This window comes from Asparagus officinalis, chromosome 8 (assembly GCF_001876935.1).
Source record: "Asparagus officinalis chromosome 8, Aspof.V1, whole genome shotgun sequence".
NCBI lineage: Eukaryota > Viridiplantae > Streptophyta > Magnoliopsida > Asparagales > Asparagaceae > Asparagus > Asparagus officinalis.
Window position 1 is genome coordinate 8,949,695 of NC_033801.1, and position 24,151 is coordinate 8,973,845.

General features: G+C 41.3%; 1 protein-coding gene across 1 annotated transcript; it reads left to right on the forward strand.

The window, feature by feature from the left end:
- LOC109822058 (protein REVERSION-TO-ETHYLENE SENSITIVITY1) lies at positions 3,929 to 23,497 on the forward strand. Its single transcript, XM_020388217.1, has 3 exons — positions 3,929 to 4,151; positions 12,803 to 13,142; positions 22,922 to 23,497. Exons 2-3 carry the CDS (start codon positions 12,834 to 12,836, stop codon positions 23,342 to 23,344), a joined length of 732 nt encoding a protein of 243 aa, XP_020243806.1. The 5' UTR covers positions 3,929 to 4,151; positions 12,803 to 12,833; the 3' UTR covers positions 23,345 to 23,497.

The window sequence follows — 24,151 nt, forward strand, 5'->3', positions numbered from 1 at the left end:
CAGGCCTTAGGTCGAGGCAGGCGTGAGAAATTTCCCTCCATTAAGTTACGTGATTATGCTACGCATACAGTACTTAAAAAGAGTCCATCTCCTATTTCACCCACGCCACAGCTTTCCTCAGGTACTCCTTTTCCTATAGCACACTATGTTAACTGTGACAAATTTTCTCAGCGCCACCGAGATTTTCTTGCAGCAGTTACTGCAGGTTGTGAGCCAAAATCTTTTAAGGAAGCTATACAAGATGCAGGTTGGCGTCATGCTATGCACTCTGAGATCCGCGCTCTTGAGGATAATGCTACTTGGACCATGGAACCTCTTCCCCCCGGGAAAAGTGCATTGGGTTGTCGTTGGGTGTACAAAATAAAGTACCACTCTGATGGGAGCATTGAACGTCTCAAGGCTCGTTTGGTGGTTTTTGGCAATCATCAAGTTGAGGGTCTCGATTACAACGAGACATTCGCACCTGTCGCCAAGATGGTGACCGTTCGTGCTTTCTTAGCCGTTGCAGCATCAAAGAATTGGGAGCTGCATCAGATGGATGTCCATAATGATTTTTTACATGGTGATCTTGATGAGGAAGTTTATATGAAACCTCCTCCCGGCTTCGCGACATCGGATCCTACTTTGGTCTGTCGTCTTCGTAAGTCCTTATATGGCTTAAAACAGGCACCTCGCTGTTGGTTTGCCAAAATGGTTGTTGCACTAAAGGGATATGGATTTCTCCAATCCTATGCTGATTATTCTTTATTTACTCGTTCTCGGGGTGATATCCAGTTAAATGTTTTGGTTTACGTTGATGATTTGATTATTTCCGGGAATAATTCTGTGGCGATCCAACATTTTAAACAGTATCTGGGTGATTGCTTCCATATGAAGGACCTTGGTGTTTTAAAATATTTTCTTGGTATCGAGGTGGCACGTAGTTCTTCCGGTTTATTTCTTAGCCAGCGGAAGTATACTCTGGATATTATTTCTGAAACTGGTCTTCTTGGTGCTTGACCAGCTTCCTTTCCTCTCGAGCAGAATCACTCGCTTGCTTGTTCGAAAGGAGCGGTGCTTGAGGACCCTGAACCTTATCGGCGTCTTCTAGGGCGTCTTATTTATTTAGCTGTCACACGACCTGACCTGGCATATTCTGTACATGTTCTCTCTCAGTTTCTGCAGGCCCCGCGTCAAGATCATTGGGATGCGGCCTTACGTGTTGTACGTTATTTGAAAGGTACTCCAGGCCAGGGCATACTTCTTCGCGCGGATAGTGATTTATCTCTCAAAGGTTGGTGTGACTCCGATTGGGCCGCATGCCCACTCACACGGCGTTCTCTATCTGGCTGGCTCGTGTTTCTTGGGCAGTCACCAATTTCCTGGCGGACTAAAAAACAACATACGGTCTCTCGTTCCTCTGCCGAGGCTGAGTATCGGTCTATGGCGGGCCTTACATGTGAGCTTAAGTGGTTGAAGGCTTTGTTACTCAGTTTGGGTATTCATCACCCTCACGCTATTCCTATGTTTTGTGATAGTCAATCTGCCTTATATATTGCTAAAAATCCGGTGTTCCATGAACGCACTAAACATATTGAGGTGGAGTGTCATTTTGTTCGTGACGCTATTCAGGAGGGTCTCATCTCCCCGTCTTATGTTCCTACTACTGTTCAGCTTGCAGATATTTTCACAAAAGCTTTGGGGAAATCTCAATTTCATTTTCTTCGTGGCAAGTTGGGCACTTGCGATCCTCATGCTCCAACTTGAGAGGGGGTATTGGCATATATGGCACGTTGTTATATATGGAATGTATATATTATATTTAAGAGTGATTATATTTTGATAGGAAAGAATCTTGGTGATTGGATTACGTTAGGATTGTTACCTAACTTAATTTCCTAGCCATGTAAACCTCTTGTATATTTATATCCCTAATGATGAATAACAAAGACACGGATTTCACCTGCCAATATTTACAGAGCTCCATAAAAGAAGGAGTGCCTCCCAAGACTTACTTTGTTAATTTTTTATTCTAAAATGCTTGAGAGCTCTTGAGAGCTTGCTGACTAGGACTCCCAACTAGAAGCTTGTTGCACTTGCTCTTACATAAAAACTGCGGACTCCACTTTTGACATGTGAAGCCGTATTTTATGAAAATAAAAAAAAAATAACAAAAAATAAATAATCATTAAAAAAAGAGTAGAGCTGCAGGGCTATGGATCGTATTCCCAGAAAAGAGTTACATGTCGCTATCTCATTGACGCATTGCCCCGGCCAACAGCGGAAACCATGAGGCATGAGACGCTTGTTTTAGATTCGGGCCCAGCCAAATATTTTTACTTGGAAAATTTACTGGTTAACCCTTTCTCATTCTAGAACGTTTCTAAAGCCCTAACCTTTGCTCGCACAAGTCCAAAACTGCTGAAGCAGTTCCTTTTTTTACTCGATAGATTTACCTTACATGTTACCTTTCTTCTTTTTATCCCCTCAAAGTTTTTCCGTATTGTATCTTACCAAAAACTATTACAATTTAAGGTCTTCCTTTGAGATGGGTCGCTTAAATTATGTTTATCTAAAATATCAGAAAGATGAATTTATAAAACAAGTCCTTCAAATCCTTTGAGTTACACTATCATAAGTTTCCCTCCAATTAAAATGCAGGCAATATGGTATCACGTGATATCACTGTACCAAGGGAACCTAACCCAATCCTCTCTATGTTCATGTAATGGTGAAAATAACCAATATTGACTACTTTTATTAAAAAAAGACAAACGAAAAAATGAAAAAACAAGAGGTATCCGCGTTCCACATTTTTGTTTTCCTTAGAAACAATGTTCAAAAAAAGTTCACGTCTGTAAAAGAATTGGACCCTAAAATGTGATCTAAAGAAAGTTGAGTGTCAAGACGTTTAGTGATATCTTCAACAAAGTTCTAAAGGAACTCAACCCAAACCTAACCCCTGTTGCCCATAATAGAATACTCAAATACTATCCTTGACATTAGCAATAAGATCTATACTTTGGCATATTTACTTTTGACGATGATGTTGATTTTACTGATGACTATAACTATTCTGCAAAGTTTTTTTCTACAAGTTGATGTGGAGCAAGTTGTGGAATAAATTAGTGATAATTGGCTCCATGACTACTTAATGATAGATATTAAGAAAGATATATTTGATACTCCAACCAATGATACAATTATGTACTTTTTCAAAAACTAGAAGCTCATCAAGGATGATTGCCAAATTTTACTCAGTTATAATGACACCATTTTCAAGAAACCCTGGATCCGACACTCTCTCTATTATGCTCTTGTTCCAACCGCGTTTGACATTATTGGACACTATTGGTTACCTTTGGAGATCGACAGTGACTACCGACTATCTCCAGCCATCAATTGCTATATCTGATAGTCGCCTTTAGCGTACTTAATAAATAGCAGTCACCGGTTCTAATTATTAGAATCATCACCTGATGCGTATCTCCGCTAACTATCGTGCTTGTTGTCACCCTTGGAGCGAGAAGATTTAAAAAAAAAAGTTAACTCAATATGATTATTTTGATAGATAATTAATCCAATCTAAATAGATATTAACAAAAACTAATTACATGAACCAATGTGGTGTAACTTAAAGGACTTGGAGGGCTTATTTTAAAATAAACTTGATTTGGAAGGCTAATTCAATGAGAACCCCTCAATTTAAGCATACGCATCTTTATTGTGCACCAATGACTTGCAATTTGTATTTTCAAACTAAGAAAGGTACAATATCATCATGTTAGAAAAACAAAAACAAAATATTCATGGCAAGAGTACAAGTAAAGTAACCCCTTTTAGTATAGAAATCACACAGGGGGGCCAATGCATAATTTTCCTTTTTAAAACCAGAAGAAAAGGAAAGCAAGAAAGAGACCTTTGAATGGTAATTGTTTTTATTTAGGCTCGTGCGTGGATTCAGGTTCATTGATTCACAGGTTCATGCACCTTCTTCTCTCTCCCTGCGCCCCTCCCTCTCTCCAATTAAAACCCAACACCTCGGAAAAAGATATTTGAACCCCACTCTCCCTTGTCCCAAATCTTTCTACGCCCATCTCTGAGTCTTGGGTCCTCCGCAAGATTTGATCTTGATTGGTGCTCTGAAGCTGGCCATGGATTGATAGATTGAGGTCAGCTTCCTTTCTAGCTGCTCTTTGTTCAATCTGTTTGGTGATTATTCTGTGATGCAGAAACAAGTGAATGAGTAGAAGATTGGGTGATTATGTGCTTTTTTTTTAATTTTGTTTTCTAACGTGGAAATGGTTAATTATATATATAATTGGATCTATGAAAGTAGAACTATGATGGGTTTTGGGCACTATATGTCCTCGAGTAAAGTTGGTTAACCGAATATGATTCTCTTTGTTTACTTGGCTTATTTTTATCAGTAAGATATGAATGTTATTTTCAATAGAAAATCTTGTAATCCAGGTAAGTTGGTGTTCTTGGTTGTTTTTATCCTGATGGCCACAAATCTTTTATACAGAAAGTTAGTCTCATTCGGTATTGTTAGGAATCGAAACTCCCGCAAGCAAGAAAGAAACAGAGAGACAGGAAAAGCAATCAGAAAAGACATGATTTTTTGAATTTTTACGTGGTTCGACAAATTACCTGTGTCACAGGATTTCTTTCGTTTTGATGTTACAATTACAAGAGTGAGTGTGCATACACATAGATAGTGGTGGAAGCAGAAATTTTTTTTTATAGGGTCGGCATGGAAAAGAGGGACTAATTTGTAAATTTTAAATGCAAATTGTTTGAAAATTCAAGGTCGGCAAAATAATTATAACTGTAGGGGGCAAACTGTAATTTTAGAAGAGTTTAAATTGCAAATTCTAGATTGGTATGCATCCGCCCCTGGCTACAGGCACAATCCGATCAGACACGCTTTCCCCCTCTTGTGATATTAACATTTTCTTTTAGGACTAAGCACAATGTTCCTGAATTTCTACCAAAGTTATTGCAATGACATTATTTCATGGACTTCATCTGCTGACCATCTTCCTTCATTAAAGTCATCGCAAAGACATTAATACTTGCATGATGTTGTGGCCATACTTTTGGCAACATTTATTCATATGATTATTTACAAACGCGAAATTTGAGGTTTGATTCCTAGGGATGATGGGGATTTATGATGGTTAGTCCCCGAACATTGAAGATCTTGCGGATGTTGGCAGGTTATTGCAAGCAAATGATGCTATTTGTACCAAGTTTTGTTTACAAGGGATGGTGCCCAAAGTTTTGGGCCGATGATTTCTATTGGATGATCAAATTCAAATCGAAGGATGAGCAGTTGTTTTTATTAGGATTTTTAGATCTCTCAAAAACCCCGAAAAACCACCAAATACAGCAAATAGAATCACACAAAATTTAACGTGTAAAACCCTCAACAAGGAAAAATCACGGGATTAAAATCAATCTACTATCACCTCCAAATTACAATCTTATACACGGATAAAAACTGTCAAACCCCCTGTCCCCTTTTCTCTACTCTTTTTTTTCTCCAACAATAGAATAATATATATAGGGAAACCAAAACCCTATCTTTAGCCTAACTTCCTAATTAGAATAGGATTCAAACTCCTAATCATGATTAAACACAGTCTCCTAATCATGATAGATCTCTAACTCTATATAATTCTCATGAAGTTATACAAAGAATCAAAAACACAATCCTAACTTGGAGTTTGAGTAGATACCCAACATATCCTCCCTCGACGAAAAATCTCCAAGTGTCTCAACGGCTTCAGAAAAACTCACTCTCTTCTTTTTGTTATTCACCTCTTCCTTGTGGACAAAACTCTGAGAAGAGTCATCTACACCATTAATAGATCGCACATCTAAATAGCAAATATGATTGTTATTCTTCCTCCCTCGTAAAATTAAATCATCATCTTTATACATTTTACACCACTCTCCTTCACCCATATACTTGTACCCACGCTATACCATCTCACCCGACGAAATTAAATTAGCATCACATGACGTCACATATCTCACATTATGAAGAATTCTGACCTTCCCAGTGTGAATCTTGAGGCGAACACTTTCAACACCTTCAACTTTCATCTTCTCATTATTTCTAACAATCACGTCATTAAATTCTTCATCTGTCTTTAATGTGTCAAAATAATTTTTGTTGTTGTAAACATGCATAGAGGCTACAGAATCTAACACTCAAGTGTTACTCACATCAGTACATGTACTCTGTATTAACAACACCACATCTTCATCACACACAACTACCGATGAGTCTGTCTTTTTCCTACTTTCTTAAATCTTTATCTGTCTAATACTCTTCAAATCATCATGTTAGAAGCGTGAAGAGCTGGGAAACGAACGTAGGGGCCACAAACTACATGAATCCATGTGAATAGCTAAGGAACGCAACATGGAAAAGGGGGGGGGTCACCATGAGTTCGGGAGTTTAGCTAAGAACCATTAGTTTTTTGCGTGAAGAGATCACCCAAGCGACAGGCCCACCCGATGTGACCTGACTTTAGGTTTATAAATACCTCAGTGTTTTCTTTCCTAGGGTTTGGTGCAAATTTGAGGGGTGGGATAGCGTGCAAAGGACGGCTGCAGAGGTGAAAAGGGCAGTGCGGGAGAACAATTGCAGACGGCTGGGTTTGTGCAAAGTGGGGTTCGGTACAGGGAGAAAAGTCGGCTTGTTTTTCTTCTTTTGGCAGCGCGCAGGTGCAGAAAGAGGGTTTCTGTTTTGGCGACTGTAGCAGGGGAAATCCTAAGACTTTTTGAGAGAGAAAAAGTATTTGGAGGCTGACCTTTTCTTGAGAAGAAAAGCAAGGAGCCTATTTGAGGGAGAGAGAAAAAGTATTTGGAGGCTGACCTTTTCTTGAGAAGAAAAGCAAGGAGCCTATTTGAGGGTTTAGATTGTGAGAGTTCTTTTCTTGAGAAGAAAAGCAAGGAGCCTATTTGAGGGTTTAGATTGTGAGAGTTGTAAACCTATTTGTATTCTTTTTCTTTCTAATAGTAGATCCCTCCTCCTTGCCCCGTGAACGTAGGCAGTTTGCCGAATCACGTAAAATTGATTTGTTTGAGTTTGTGGTCATTGTAATAGTTTTTAGGATCCCTCGACGCGCAGTCCTAGAGCTAACGAGAGGAAGAGCTAATATCCCACTTTGATGGGATATTAGGCTTTAGATTCTTGTTCCTTTTGAGAAACAAGAATTCTTATTGATCTTTCTCTCGTATTGTGCACTAAAAACTCTGCCGAAATTTTCGTTGCGCATAACAAGTGGTATCAGAGCCCAGATTCCAGATCTAGGGTTTGATTGGAGGAGTAGATCAATTTAGAGGCTCGTCCAGAGCTTCGTTTGGTGATAAAGGTGGGATCTTTTGGTTAAAGACTCTATCTTTTCAGTTTTGGATCTATTCTTCGTTGGTTGGTGCGTTGAGAAAGATGTCGGGGAAAGAAGGTGCTTCGGGTATCGAGGGTGGTGCTTCTGGCGCGAAGACCATTCAGAGTTTGAATATCCACTCTATGAAGATAAATATGAAGAAATTTAATGGCACAAACAACTTTGGATTATGGAGATGCGAGGTTTTGGATGCGCTGAACGCGCAGAATTTGGAGGATACCTTGGAGTTAGATGGCAAGCCAAATGAGATTGAAGAGAATGTTTGGAAGAAGATGAATCGAACGGCGTATGGTGTGATTAGATCTTGTTTGACTCAAGATCTAAAATATGATGTGATGAATGAGACTTCTGCAAAGAAGATTTGGGAGATTCTCGAAAGCAAGTATCTGACAAAGAGTGTTGAGAACCGCTTGCATTTGAAGAGGAGACTTTATCGTTTCCAGTTGAAGAAGGGAACCTCAATTAGTGATCACATGAACACCTACACAAAGCTTTTTACGGATTTGACGAATGTGGATGTCATAATTGAAGATGATGACAAGGTGTTGCTATTGCTGAGTTCCTTGCCTGACGAGGAATATGAGACCTTCGTTCTTACTCTGATTAATGGGAAGGCGTCACTTTCGTATAGTGAAGTCACTGCTGCACTTGTGAATTATCAGCTTTAAAAGAAGGATAAGGAGGCTTCAGTTGAGCTGGTAGCAGAGGCGTTGGTCGCAAGAGGGAAGAATCCGAACCGGAAGAATTGGAAGTCACAGTTTAGAGTAGGACATCCTACAATTAGAAAAGATCAATGTACTTGGTGCAAGGAGACTGGTCATTGGAAGAAAGACTGTCCAAAGCTCGACGAATGGATGAAGAATAAGCAGAAGGGAAAAGGGAAGCAACCATCATCAGAAACAAACATTATATCGGATGATAATAATTCTGACTCTTCTATTTATTCGCTTTCTATCAGTCCTACAGATAGCTATTCGGAGGAATCTAAATGGATGTTGGATAGTGGTGCGACCTATCATGTGTGCCCTAGAAGGAAATGGTTCTCCAGTTTTGAGAAGCTGGATAGTGGTGTGGTGTACATGGCTGATAACCGTGCATGTCAGATCCTTGGGATAGGAAGAATTTGCATAAAGATGTTTGACGGGATTGTTAGAGAGTTAAACGATGTGAGATATGTTCCTTCTTTGAGGAAGAACTTGATCTCGATTGGAGCTTTGGTTGGAGAGGGTCTGAAGGTTCGTGTTGAGGACATGGTTCTTAAGATTGTGGAAGACTCTCAGATTGTGATGAAGGGCGTCAGGAGGAATAACATGTATTACTTGACTGGAGGTATAATGGCAGGTGGAGAACTGACGACTTCTATTGATTCGACTAGACTACGGCATTTGGGGCTTAGTCATTCCAGTATTGATTCCTCGCATAAATTGAAAGAGGGTGTGAAGACCTGCAGTTTGAAGTCCAGTAAACATGATGTGAGCAAGAAGACCAAGGTGAAGTTTGGCACCTCTATTCACCGTGCTAAAGGTCGTTCTGGAGGAGTTCACGTGGATGTTTCGGGGCCTTCCAAGGGAGCATCATTGGGAGGTAATAGAAGTTTGGTTTTCTTTGTTGGTGACTGTCTAGGCGTGTTTGGATTGCAACCAAATCCCCTATGAATAAAGTCCTAGTAGTCTCTAACAGTTTGAAGAAGTGTGAGATGGACAGAAAGATGAAGGTACTTCATTCTGATTTTGATGGGAGGTACAAGATGGACATGTTTCTGTATTGGAGCTGAGCTCACGGCATTTTGAGACACTTCGTTGGAAAGAAAATCTTGGAGCAACCAGATAGGGTGGCAAATTTGGAGAACCGAGCCTTGCTGGAGGAGGATCGGTGTTTGTGGTCGAGCAATGGTTTGCAGAAGAGGTTCTGGACTGAGGATTTGACATATTTGAGTCATCCTATTAAAGAGTTGTCAACTGTTGTGATTAGAGGTAAAACTCCATTGGAAGATAGGTCTGGTAGTGTTACTTTGGTTGAGGCTTCGATGAGGAAGCCAATTGACTCTCAGCAGGTGAAGAGTTTTGGACAGACCTTAGAGGTATCGCAGCGGGTAGAGATGAATGCTACTCCACATCGGGTGAAGATTACTCCAGATCATACTGTATTGTTTGGGATTCCAGCTGAGGTGACACAGCTTGGGGATCAATTGGTTTTGGATGCAGATGATAAGTTGAGTTATGATGCGAGTGCAGCTGGCAGACATAGTTTGGATATGACCAGTGGTTCACCTCAGGTGGAGGTGTTTGAGGTCATTGGAGGGGCTATCGGCCGCAGAGTTGATGATATTGGAGAAGGGTTGCGAACTCTTCTAGTTGATTGAGGTCGTTCGCAACCATTTGGGTGAACTACGTAAGGCTTGATTCCTTGGGCAAGAGGATACGTAGGCAGTCTTTATGATGCAGCCGGTTTGGATTTTGATGGAGGATGAGATCGATTTGGTGAGTTGATACCGATATTTGGAGAGTGCTTACATTCTCATTTGAGTTCTTGACTTGTTATGGATTGAGTCCGTTGTCGTGAATCGTTCACTTCGTACTGGACGCAACAAGTGAGGCATTTGTTTTGGTTGGTGTCGGTTCAGTTTTGGAAAAACTTCACCGAGGTGGAGAATTGTTGGAGACGTGAAGAGCTGGGAAACATAAGTAGGGGCCACAAACTACATGAATCCATGTGAATAGCTAAGGAACGCAGCATGGAAAAGGGGGGGCCACCATGAGTTCGGGAGTTTGGCTAAGAACCATCAGTTTTTTGCGTGAAGAGATCACCCAAGCGACAGGCCCACCCGATGTGGCCCGACTTTAAGTTTATAAATACCTCAATGTTTTCTTTCCTAGGGTTTGGTGCAAATTTGAGGGATGGGATGGCGTGCAAAGGACGGCTGCAGAGGTGAAAAGGGCAGTGTGGGAGAACAATTACAGACGGCTGGGTTTGTGCAAAGTGGGGTTCGGTACAGGGAGAAAAGTCGGCTTGTTTTTCTTCTTTTGGCAGCGCGTAGGTGAAAAAAAGAGGGTTTCTGTTTTGGCGACTGCAGCAGGGGAAATCCTAGGGCCTTTTGAGAGAGAAAAAGTATTTGGAGGCTGACCTTTTCTTGAGAAGAAAAGCAAGGAGCCTATTTGAGGGTTTAGATTGTGAGAGTTGTAAACCTATTTGTGTTCTTTTTCTTTCTAATAGTAGATCCCCCCTCATTGTCCCGTGAACGTAGGTAGTTTGTCGAACCACGTAAAATTGGTTTGTTTAAGTTTGTGGCCATTGTAATAGTTTTTAGGATCCCTCGACACGTAGTCCTAGAGCTGACGAGAGGAAGAGCTAATATCCCATTTTGATGGGATATTAGGCTTCAGATTCTTGTGACGAGAGGAAGAGCTAATATCCCATTTTGATGGGATATTAGGCTTCAGATTCTTGTTCCCTTTGAGAAATAAGAATTCTTATTGATCTTTCTCTTATTAGGCTTCAGATTCTTGTTCCCTTTGAGAAATAAGAATTCTTATTGATCTTTCTCTCTTATTGTGCATCAGAAACTCTGTCGAAATTTTCGCTGCGCACAACACATCACCATTCTGGGAACATCTGAATTGAATGTGACCTTTCTCTCCGCAATAATAGCACTCCCTTTCTTTATCGTCTCGGGTCCGAGATTTTGATTTTCCTCGATAACTGTCACATCTCTCCTTACTCCTCACTCGATTAGAACATTTAAAAGCTAGTGCACTCTCACCATCATTAGATGCGCTCTTCTTTCCCATCATTCTTTTATTCTCACGTAGGAGTGTTGTCATATCGTCAAACTTTAAAGTTTGCTTCTCTGTAATTATCGTCTGAACTAACGGCTTGTACGACTTCGACAAGGAAGACAATAGGAGTAGCGCTTGCTCTTCTTCTTTAATCACCTCATCAATATTCATAAGTTGGCAAACTAGCAGATTAAAGGCATTGATATGGTCTTGAATTGTAGTACATTCTTCCATCTTCAACGAATAAAGCTCCATCCTTAAACATAATCAGTCAGTCATCGACTTCAACGCATAAATCTCCTTGAGCCTTTTCCATAGCCCCCTTGGTATGGTCTTTTGCATAACATTGTACTTGATCTTGGGGGCGAGTGCCAAACGAATTGTGCTAACCGTCCTCTTTTGTATAGAACTCCATTCATCATCATTCAATCCTTCTGGTTTTTTCTCCTCTAAAGCTTGATCAACACCCTACTGTACAAGAATATCTTAAACTGTGCACTGTTATACTGTAAAATTTGCCTTATCGTTGATTAGCGGAATATCGAACTTCGAACCCGAAGAAGTCATCATCCTCTAACCACAATCAAAATTCAAATCAGTCACTGTAGATATTAAATTTAATAAAATCGACATTAAAAACAAACTCAGCACGTCGAAAAACCCTAGGAACGACTCCTGGATCACCAAAATCCGCCTTCAAATTCTCGATCAAAAGACAAATCAATCTCAACCGTTGGATCTGTGTGAACAGTATCCGACAGCTGCTACAGTATTTGCTACAGAGCCTTTCCTCTTTTTTCCCTCTGATGTCGATCATCGCGCTTCGACCGCTGACACCTTCACCAATCGCACACCGGTCAAATCTCCACGAACCGTCAAGCCCCGCTCTGATACCACTTATTAGGATTTTAGATCTCGTAAAAACCCTAAAAAATCATCAAACGCAGCAAATAGAATCACACAAGATTTAACATGGAAAACCCTCAACATGAAAAAGCCATAGGATTTAAATCAATTTACTATCACTTCCAAATTATAATCTTTTGCAGGGATAAAGACTGTCAAACTCTCTTTCTTCTTCTCTCTACTCTTTTTTTTTCCTCCAACAATAGAAGAATTTATATAGGAAAACTAAAACCATATCTCTAGCCTAACTTCCTAATTAGAATAAGATTCAAATTCTTAATCATGATGAAACTCAGTCTCCTAATCATGATAGATCTCTAATCCTATCTAATTCTCATAAAGTTATACAAATAATCAAAAACACAATCCTAACTTAGAGTTTGAGTTGATACCCAACAGTTTTGCTATCCTACATCGAAAAGGATGATAAGGATTGATGGACTACAATAAAAGTTGGGGTCAATAGCTAGTTGGTTAAGCTTTTGGATGAAATTTATTCTTAGTCTGGTTCATTTTAGTCCCCATGAGATCTTAGTTCGCGGCGACACCTCTGAATAATCTGAACATATAAAATTCTTCCGCTTTTAGTTGGTTTTTGTAGATTATTTACTGTGAAGTGCAACATCAAGCATCTGTCTATTTCCCATAAAAACTTTTCTATCTTCTCCTGTGTCTTGGCATTCTAGTCGATGAGAAGACTTTGCTCTTTAATTGCAGGTTCTCGTGATATTCAACAATTCAAATCAAAATGTCTCCAAGACACGTCTCTATGGTGGAGCGTAGGACTTCTGTTGATGTGGTAGAAGAATGTTCTGATGAAAGAGTACATGACAGATTGTGGCCACTTGATGATATTGATCCAAAGAACGCAAAATTTCCTTGCTGCATAGTTTGGACACCACTTCCTATTGTTTCTTGGCTAGCTCCTTATATTGGCCATTTAGGAATATGCCGAGAGGACGGAGCAGTCCTAGATTTTGCGGGTTCAAATTTTGTGGGTGTAGATAATTTTTCTTACGGAGCTGTTGCCAGATATCTTCAACTAGATCGAGAACAGGTATTACAGTATCCACTCGTTGCAGTCAATTTATTTTTTAAATATTTGAAACTAAACGGAGAGAAAATGGACATCTTGTAGTTTCCTTGTCTTCACGTCTAAGATGTTAATAAGTTTGCTGGTGCATTCTGTTGCATACGGTGATATTTTCATGTGCTTTACATGATTATGAGAAAGTAAATATTTTCTTTGGATTCAAAAATAGCATTGAGGTCTCTTGTATTTGAGGGGAACATGACTCCAATTTATCTCTTTATCTCATTTTGCGGTTCAGAGGTCAATGCAATTTCCTAAGATTGTTTAGTGTAGCGGAATGTTAGAGGGCTCCCTGGCTGTATTGGCTGTATGAGCTTACTGTGTTTCACCTAATTGCTACTAGTAAATATCCATCCAACAATGTGGCACCAAATGGCACAGGGTTATCGTAGCATTTACCATAGACTGTAAAAGTTTTAATTCTTTCATGGAAGTTCTTGGTTTTGGGCTTGTTTAGAAGCTATTTTGGTGGGAAAAGGGTTGAATGATAACTATGATGATTTTCATATTCTTTTTAGTGTGCCCATATTGTTTTGCTGTATTTTATATCCAAAAACATTTCCATACTACTTCTATATTTGTACTTGACATCACTTTGAATTGCATTAAAGCTGAGTGTACCCACAAATGATATTTAGCTGAACATAACGACAGAGCCCAAAATCTATGCCTTTGGTTCTTATTGGCATCTCATATGTACGCTTTTCATTCAGCTCATCCATAAGATCTAAGCTTTTAATCTTAGGGTTATTGTTATATTAGACCCCCAAATTTATTAGACCCCAAAATTATTATATTTCTAAATTAACCCCGAAGTCCCTTAAGCTGTTTTAAATAGGGTCTGTAGGCATCGAAAATTGCATATAGGTCTCCGTGAGCAGCTCAATGCTAAGAGGAGGTGAGGAACGTCACTATCCAAGTCACAGAAGCTCGATTAACGTCGATGAACGCTTGAAGTGAATCGACGAACTACGTGAAGCAACGGAATTTCAGAATAACAGAGACACGAACTGATCGGGAATCTCGTATCGTTCACAAATGGCGAGATACCCTTCGTGTCTCATTTGTTCCACAGATGATATAATCATTGGAGCTTATAGAACTCCTCGTCGGCTTTCCAACTTATTTTGAATCGCTCAAATCCGAGTTCGGATGAAGAAGTTACGGCGGAAACGGACGAACATACAAATCGGAACGTCTCAGCCTGAGTTGAGACACCCCGAGGTGTCTCGGCACGAACGAGACACCCCAAGGTGTCTCGGCCTCGCTGAGACACCCCGGGGTGTCTCCAGCCCCAGAAATGCTCCGTTACACGGTTTTAACCGCCCGGAACCCCTTTGTGCCTATAAATACAGCCCCAGGCCCTCATTTTTCGACATCTGGAATTCTCGTGCCTCGGCGAAGCCCTGCCGGATTGAAGACTTAAAGTGCACAGATTTCAGAGAGGAGGAGGAGTTAGATCTGTAGCCCGGTTCGTTCCTTAGGATTATCCCATTAGAGAGTTGTATTTTTTTATTATTTTTTTTATTGTATAAGAAAGTCTTATAAAAAGATTAATTTTACTTTGAATCTGTAATCGATAAACGTGTAATAGATTCAGCAATGAAGAAATTAACTTTCACCGAAAACAAGTTGGCGACCACAGTGGGAGCCAACAGCCTCGCTGCCGAAGCTGTCGTGCCGCAGCCGACGATCAAGATCCTGGTGTTCGAAGAGGTCGAGTACGAATTCGACCAGCAGAAATTTGAAGTGTACATCTCCTCCTCCTCCTCCAGATCTGCTCCTCCCCATAAGCGCAGGAAGATCTCCTCCTCCCAGAAGATCCGTCGGTCTCCAGATCTGAAGACCCGAGAAGTCGATCTCCCCGTAGTCGATGCTACAGTTGCATCCTGCACAGTTGCACCTTGCAACGATCAGCCGGCATCCGATGAGACCAGATCTGCAGATCTGAACTCTTTCGCGATCAAGGAACCGACTGCTGAAGGTGCGCCAACTCTATCAAAGAGAGCACGTCAAAGGAAACGCTAACGCCTCGCGCGCCAATTCGCCAAGGCTTTGGATCAGGTGGATGAACTCAGGTACCAAGCGGATTGGGAGTTCAGAAAGCGCCAAGTGACTAAGCTATCGCCACAACAAGCATCGGGACCCTCCTCCCAACCTCTAATTAACAAATGGGTTCAGGTCAAACGAACCCGTTCTACCCTCGAGGAGCGCGTCCAGAAGCGCCGTGCACTTATTGCGCACACCCAGATCCTTGTGCGAGAGGCACGAGAATTGCAGCGGGAAGAGGTGATCAAGAAATCACCAAGATCTAAGCAGGTTTGGGTGCCAAAGGCTAAGTCAGCGCCCCTACCCGATAAAAGACATCAGTCGTGTCTCTCGGTCGATTCCAGATCCAAAGCTGGTTCCCAGCTTTCGTCAAGTTCAGATCTCGCTCCTTTTAATCCCACACCTCCGGTGAAGCTCCGCGACAATATGGACATATCCAGAGGCAGGAAAGTGATAGCGGAACGCCTGGGTCTTTTGCACGAGGATCAAGGCAAAGCTCCAGTCAAAGAACGCTTGGGCATGATGAATGAACCCCGAGCAACTCATCCCCTTCCAATAAATCAGAGCTTTCCTATAATGGGAAAGCTCCTATAACTGACCGCCTCGGACTGCGAGTCATTATCCAAGAGCCCGTTGAGGTCTCACGCTCACGAAAGCGTGACTCAAAACGTGCGACTCTTGAGAGCACTAACAAGACGGCTAATCCTCAGAAGGAAACATGTTCATCAGACGACGACGTTATACCTGAGGAGTCGTGCCAGCACACGATACGTTGCTCCGGCAATCATGCCGATGAGTTGTACTATCGGGCTGGGGGTACGAACAAATCTCGAAAGAAAGGTACTTCGATTAGTTCAAATAGCTCCAACCCTAATTTTTCTCCAGGAAGAGAAGTCAGTTTGGGAATAACCCAATGAATATCTCAGCTTCTCAGCTAGAAGCCGTCGGACATAATGATTACCAGGGAGTCCGTGAAGGAATCCATTCCGATGACGAACTCTCGGATTCTTATTCCGCACTCGCCTCTGACGATACAACGTCTAGCATAAGACAAGCTCGGGAAGTGTTCATGATCAACACCGAGCAAATAGCCAAAATCATTGAGGATGCTCTAGCCAAGCAGAAAGAAGCATTCAAAATCGAAATGAAAATGGCTATGCAGGAGATGAGACAAATGTACGACCAACAAATCCGAGCTTTGTCGAATCAGCTAGGTGAGTCCAGCCGTCGCAGCACTACTAACCAAGCAGGTAGCGATTCAGATGTAGATGAACATAACGCTGGGGGTGGCCCCACTAAAAATAACGACGAATGATAACACTGGAGGTGGCCGCATTATTCCTCTCGAAAATTGTCCAAAACAGGATATAGATGAGGACGAAAAGATGAAGGATCTCGAGAGCAAAATTGACGCCCTGATGTCTGCTCGAGAGGTGAAGAAGACCGGGATTCCGTGTCCTTACCCAAGAGAATGGGAATCAATCCCGTATCCGGCGAAGTTCAACCTGATTAACTTCACGCCGTTTGACGGGAAGGGTTCCCCCACTCAGCATCTGATCTATTTCAAGTCCCACTTGGGAGTAATCTCTGGTAACGAGCCTTTGATGGTCCGGTCATTTGTTGGAACCCTTCGCGGGCCCGCCTTCGATTGGTACTGTCGTCTCAAGCCTGCAAGCATCACTAGCTGGGAGGATCTGGAGAGCATGTTCCTCGGTCATTTCTTCGATGATGACACCGAAGTGTCAATCAGGACACTCTTCGATGAGAAACAGAAAGACGGAGAGTCGGTGGATACCTTCATCAAACGCTTCCGTAATCAGGTAATAAACTACAAGGATCCTGTCACGGAGGAATTCGTCTTGCAAACCTGTCATAATAACTTGTCCATTAACATCTTGGACGTTATGGGAGTAGAGCCGCTCAATACCTGGAAAGAGTTGAAGGTGCGCGGAGAGCAGGTCGAACGCTTTCTCAGAAGGAGGAAGGTCGAAAGAAGCCAACCGATGGCTAACCCTCTGAATCCGAGTCTCATTTCCCATGATGAAGGGAAGGCACCTACGACGGTTATTGATGTTAATCAGACGTCACAACAGCAGCCCCGAAGACAGCAGAAGACTTCGGATTCGAGGCTCCAAAAAGAGTACTCATTCAAGCCATCTTCGAGACCCTTCTTGAAAACAACAAGGTCAAGCTACCACCCATCACAAATCAGGAGGAAGCTGACGGTACTGCGGATCCGAAATACTGCGGGTACTACAGGAGGATCCTTCATCCCACCAAGGCATGCTTTACTTTAAATAATATCATTCAGACTTTGGTTGAAATCGGCGTCATAACGTTGGGATAAGCCAAATGAGAACGGCGCCACTCCGATAAGTATAAGAGTATAAACTGCTCCTTCCTACACTCCGAAGAGTATACGAGTATAAACTGTTTCTCAATCCTCCAACCGGTATATGAGGTTAAACTGCTCCCTGATACTCCAATAGGTATATGAGTCTAAACTATTCCCACTCTTGACGGGAAGTTCCTGGAGAATTTTCACATGTAATATTCTTAAGGATAACCCGATCATGCAACTGAATACAATGGTAAACCCAGCTTCACAAAGGAAACTGGGGGTGGATAATTTATGTAACAGGAAGTCTCCAGAAGAATGTTAAATGTAATATTCTTAGGGATAACCTGATCATTATGAATAAAGGGATAAACACTAAACTCTTACTGTGATTTCCGAACACTCTTTTGCTGAGACGAGATTAGATCACTTCATTAGATCAATTTTCCCTCACAAAACTCCCATTGATGTTCGACGACTCATAATCTCCCACTATAAACTCCCTCACTGATCAAATTTATTGACAGTGGGTCCACTAAAATTTTTCCTGGTTTAATCCATTCAAACTTCCATTATGTTCGTGCACTCAACACTTTCATGGTTAGAGTCCGGATATAATACTTGGAATTTTAATCTGTCCATCCTTGACAAATTGTCAAACCCCTTCGTGTTAAGTCTTTATCACTTAACACCAGGAACCCCATTTGAGTGATTTGTACAAGTTAACACCCCCACTATAATTTGTACTCCAACTCCCATTTGGTCAAACCTTCCTATAGTTAGGGCCAAAACCAAAATCCCCTCTTGATTCCTCCAATGAACGAGAGGTCCACTTTCAAATCGAGTGATCAAACCTTCCTACAGTTAGGGTCATCTCAAACTTCCGCTTGGTCAAACCTTCCTACAGTTAGGACCAAAACCACAATTCACTCTCGATAAACGAAAAATTTATCTTTAGTTCGGTAATCAAACCTTCCGACCGTTAGGGTTATCCGAATCTTATCGATTCTCGGAGTGGAGATCTCACTCTTAGTTTCATCTTTTCGGATTCTGGGGGTGGAGATCCCACTTCGAGTTTCCTTTCCAACTGAAGATAGAATATAAAATTCTTCCTCTTCAGTGCCGGGAGATAGAATATAAAATTCTTCCTTTCTCATTTCGGGTTCGTCTTTACCCCAAGAGAAGATACTTTTTTTTTAACTCCCAAAATCCGTGCCACACAGGTACGGGGAATTTTATCCCGAATCCTGAGCAGGGATAAGTCAACGTCTAACACGCGTTGTCGGTTTAGTCTTTCACCGATTGAAGAAGACACAATATTCCAGTCTGGGGAATTTTATCCCGAAACCTAAGAAGGGATAAGTCAGCGCCTAACACGCGTTGTCGGTTAGTCCTTAACCATAAAAAGGACAAAAGTCCACATATTCAACATTGTGGCAGGTTGTTATTAATAACACTATAATCCGTACCTTACACGTATGGGGAATTTTATCCCGAATTCTAAGTAGGGATAGGTCAACGCCTAACACGCGTTGCCGGTTTGTCTTTGACCGTAAAAAAGACAAAAGATCACATATTCAACATTGTGACAGGTTATTAATAACACCATAATCCGTGCCTCACACGCATGTGGAATTTTATCCCGAATCCTAAGAAGGGATAAGTCAACGCCTAATACGCGTTGCCGGTTAGTCCTTAACCGTAAAAAAGACAAAAGCTTATATATTCAATATTGTGGCAGGTTGTTATTAATAACGCCAAAATCCGTGCTTCACACGCACGGGGAATTTTATCCCGAAGCCTAAGCAGGGATAAGCCAACGCCTAATACGCGTTGCCGGTTTAGTCTTTTACCGATTGAAGAAGACACCAGAATCCGAGTCTGGGGACTTTTATCCTGAATCCTAAGTAAGGATAAGTCAGCGCCTAACACGCGTTGCCGGGTAGTCTATTCCCGTAACAATGGCGAAGTCTACGTATTCGAAGTCGTAGCATCAAGTCTAAGGGAGTTCATTCATTTAGCACAACGTCACATGCGGAACGGATTTAAACAATCCACTTGCTAGCCCGACTCAAACGGTAGTCGGTAAAGGCACGTCAAATCCGTTTATGACTGAGAATTTACCAAAAATCCTAAGTCTACGTCTAACACACGTTGTCGGGTAGTCTATTCCCGTGAGAAAGACAAAGTCTACGTATTCAATATTGTAGCACTAAAATGGGTAACTCTTTTAGCTTAACGTCACATGTGGAACGGACTTAAACAATCTGCATGCTAGCCCGACTTAAACGGTAGTCGGTAAAGGCTCATCAAACCCGTTGATGGCTGAGAATTTACCAAAAATTCTATAAATACGAGTCATTGACGCACCAACTCCGTTAGTCGGTCTCGTGACTCGAGTATCCAACAACATCAAGCAGACGTACGAGTATAAACTGTGTTAACGACGATCGATCCGAAACCCTAGGTCAACGTCGGTCAACGCGTAACCCTAGGTCAACGCCAATCAATGCGTTGCGATCCAAAACCCTAGGTCAACGCCGGTCAACGCGTTATGACAAAAAGTCAACGTACGGCGATCTGAAACCCTGAGTCAGCACGATGCGACGGAGATAGTCAGTTCTAAGTCAACTCAATGACACGAGCCAAACTCATCTCATCCGTTTTAGACTCGAAACTCCGACGACGGCCAGACGATAAACGCAGCGCCGGAAGGACTTCAGCTATTCGTCAAAGCATCGAATAGACTGAAAATCGAAGGAGCCAAGAGTCGAAGCTAACTACAAGTCCTTTACACCGATCGAAGGCTGGACCAATCACATCCAAAGTATTCCAGCCTCTTCTATAAAAAGAAACGAGTCTAGAACGTTTTGGAGGGGGTATCTGTAGGCATCGAAAATTGCCTATAGGTCTCCGTGAGCAGCTCAATGCTAAGAGGAGGTGAGGAACGTCACTATCCAAGTCACAGAAGCTCGATTAACGTCGATGAACGCTTGAAGTGAATCGACGAACTACGTGAAGCAACGGAATTTCAGAATAACAGAGACACGAACTGATCGGGAACCTCGTATCGTTCACAAATGACGAGATACCCTTCGTGTCTCATTTGTTCCACAGATGATATAATCATTGGAGCTTATAGAACTCCTCGTCGGCTTTCCAACGCATTTTGAATCGCTCAAATCCGAGTTCGGATGAAGAAGTTACGGCGGAAACGGACGAACGTACAAATCGTACAAATCGGAATGGCTCAGCCTGAGTTGAGACACCCCGAGGTGTCTCGGCGGTGTCTCGGCCTCGCTGAGACACCCTGGGGTGTCTCCAGCCCCAGAAATGCTCCGTTACACGGTTTTAACCGCCCGGAACCCCTTTGTGCCTATAAATACAGCCCCAGGCTCTTATTTTTCGACATCTGGAATTCTCGTGCCTCGGCGAAGCCCTGCCGGATTGAAGACTTAAAGTGCACAGATTTCATAGAGGAGGAGGAGTTAGATCTGCAGCCCGGTTCGTTCCTTAGGATTATCCCGTTGTGGTAATCTTAAGAAGAGTGATTATCTCGCTTCGCCGAGATAAGAGCTACGGTTTCTCGATCCCTTCGCGGTTAGACGAAACTCTGTCCAAATATTGATCGTTCGGTGGTCCACGGACTAACGCGTCCCCGTCACAGGCCAAGATCCCACGCAAGCAGCGGGCGATAAACATTCGTTGCGTTTGTTTAAAGAGAGTTGTATTTTTTTTTATTTTTTTCATTGTGTAAGAAAGTCTTATAAAAAGACTAATTTTACTTTGAATCTGTAATCGATAAACGTGTAATAGATTCAGCAATGAAGAAATCAACTTTCACCGAAAACAGGGTCACCCCGCTTCCAACAAGGGAACCACCCCTAACTTATTTCACTTACCATCCTTAATTATCTGAATTTCAGAAAACCACCCCTATCTACCATTCTATTAACATATAGCCACTCGTACCCTTTTCTATCCAATTTTCCATCCAAAAAATCACAGTTTGATGGTTTTAGCCTATATAAGTTCATTTTGTTAAACTTTAGGATCAAAGTTGAATATGCCAAATTATTTCCCATTTTAACTTTGGTATCCCAAAGCTTTTTTGCCCATAAAATACCACATAGTCGCTCTTTTTTCATTTTAATACCCCCAAAGTTCTTTTTTTCCCCTAAAAATACCCTAAATTTCAACAAAATTCAACTTTGATACCCTAAAGCTCAACACAATTTAATTTTGATACTCCGAATTTTCAAGAAAATTTAATTTTAATACCCAAATTCGACAAAATTTAATTTTGATGCCCAAATTCAATAAAATTTAATTTTGACACACAAAGCCCAATAAAATTAAATCTATGTAGGGGTAAAACCGTTAAATTATAATTTTCTGAATGGAAATTTTGATGGAAGAGGTCATGGATGGTTCTATGTTAATGGAATGGTAGATAGGGGTGGTTTCCTAAATTTTGAGTAATTAAGGGTGGTAATATTGTTGCGCCATCCCCTGGACCCCCTTAAGCCGTCATACAGTTCCTGTGACCTGATTCTCAGTATATTTGCGACCGATTCCCTCCGATACACGAATTGATTCGCCAAAATTGACGTACCTTACAAGTATGTGGGTGTGCAAAGTCCCTTCAAGTGCACATGCGCAAGAAGCAATGCGATGTGCACAATCGAGTGAAAGGAGGCGCACAATATAATATTAGTCAATGAATTTACTGAAACTAAACACCAATGTTAATAAAACATAAAATGAAACCATGATCCCAACGACAAACTATATGTAACGAGGATCAGGAAAAAAACGGACTCTATAAAAAAGAAGTATTCACATATTTTGTATGAAAAATTTTATTGAAATGCATAATTAGCTTTTCTAGTTTCTACTACTATACACTTTGAAAAACTGCAAAAAGTTTACCATTGACTCGACTTGGATACAAAAAAAATCAAACTACCCGCTCGAAATTTTCGAAGTGGCGAGTTGCGTATCCGAATTCGTATCATGACCCGTTACGTACCACATACCGTGTAACTATGTGGTAACATGAAATAAGGCCCAAGTTAGGGATGGTTTTCTGGAAAAAAAAATCCTTTTAAGTAAATCCCCAAATTTATCAAGTTGTTTTAAACAAGAGCCTCAAATCTATTAAGTTCTTTCAAATAAGGCCCTCATTCTGAGCAAATATGAAGATTCAGAGAGTCTTACTTAGAAATATGAAGAGTGAGGGTCTAATGTAATTAACCATGATTTAGTGGTCTAATATGACAATAACCTTTAGTTTTATTTGTAAGATTATAATTGTATGGTCAGTGCTAACTAATTGTTGGAAACACTTGAACAGTGCTGTTTTCCTCCAAATCTATCAGAACACACATGCGAGCAATCATATAAGCACATGGAACAAGGCACTTCAATCTCATGGGACGACGCGCTGAACTCAAGCACACAGCATTTCCAGCACAAATACTACAACCTCTTCACCTGCAACTGCCACTCATTCGTCGCCAACTGCCTGAACCGCCTTGCCTACAACGCCTCTGTGAGGTGGAATATAATAAATTTAGTTGGACTTGTAATTTTGAAAGGAAAATGGGTAAATGGCATGGCAGTTGTAAGATCGTTCTTCCCTTTTGTTGTCGTGATGTTTGTTGGAGTTTTGATGGCTGGGTGGTCTTTCCTCATCGGGCTAGCTTCGTTCTCTTTTCTGCTTATTGGTTGGTTTGTATTTGGCACATATTGTATGAAGCAACTGATAGACTGTTAGCTTGGTGTCATCAGCCTCGAGATTTCTGTATGTTTGATGGAAGTTAGGCTTTTTGGATAGTGCAACAAATGTCGACTCCTGAAATCTGTCATTGGCTTCTACATGTTTATATCCTGATCAGTCTTCTTGTGGCTATTGTGAGACATTATTCTAGTTTTTGGTTGGCATCGCAAGGACTAGCATGAACAATTTCAAATTTGTTTACATGAACAATTTCAAAATTGTTTGCATCAATGTTTCCTAGTTTTTAGATGCCATGTCATGTTTTGGTTTAAGCTTTATCTCAACGCATACAGGGTTCACGGATAACTATTTATCTTGCTTTAGCATTCGTGTCTGCTATGGGATCTTGGAGACAATGACACATGATGGAGAAGATTGATAAATTGGAAAGGGTTAACTGCATATAGACCCCCCCCTCCCCCCTCCCCTCCCAGTATTTGTTATTTCGAACTTAGTACTTAGGCCTGTGTTTTCATTTTGGCAGGTAGACCCTCTAGGTGAATCTTTCTGACTCTTTTGTCCTAAGGTGAAATTTCGGAAGATATTAACCCGGTGAAATTATTGAGTCTGTTTGAGGGTAAAGGAGTCGATAAAATTTCATTTGGGATCTATTTGCCAAATTGAAACTACGATACTGCATGGTGTCTATGTGCTATTAACCCTTAACAGAAATTAAGAGAGGTGGTTTTATTCAAGCTTTTTTGGCTTGACATATATTAAGAATACATTCAATCTATGACAATCATCCTTCAATTTATTTTCTGCTTTTGGACATTACAAAGGTTAAATTTATTGGTTACTTGT

Coding starts and splice junctions, on each gene's coding strand:
- LOC109822058 (XM_020388217.1), top strand. CDS start 12,834: ATGTCTCCAAGACACGTCTCTATGGTGGAGCGTAGGACTTCTGTTGAT. Junction 13,143..22,921: donor TTCAACTAGATCGAGAACAG/GTATTACAGTAT, acceptor ACACTTGAACAG/TGCTGTTTTCCTCCAAATCT.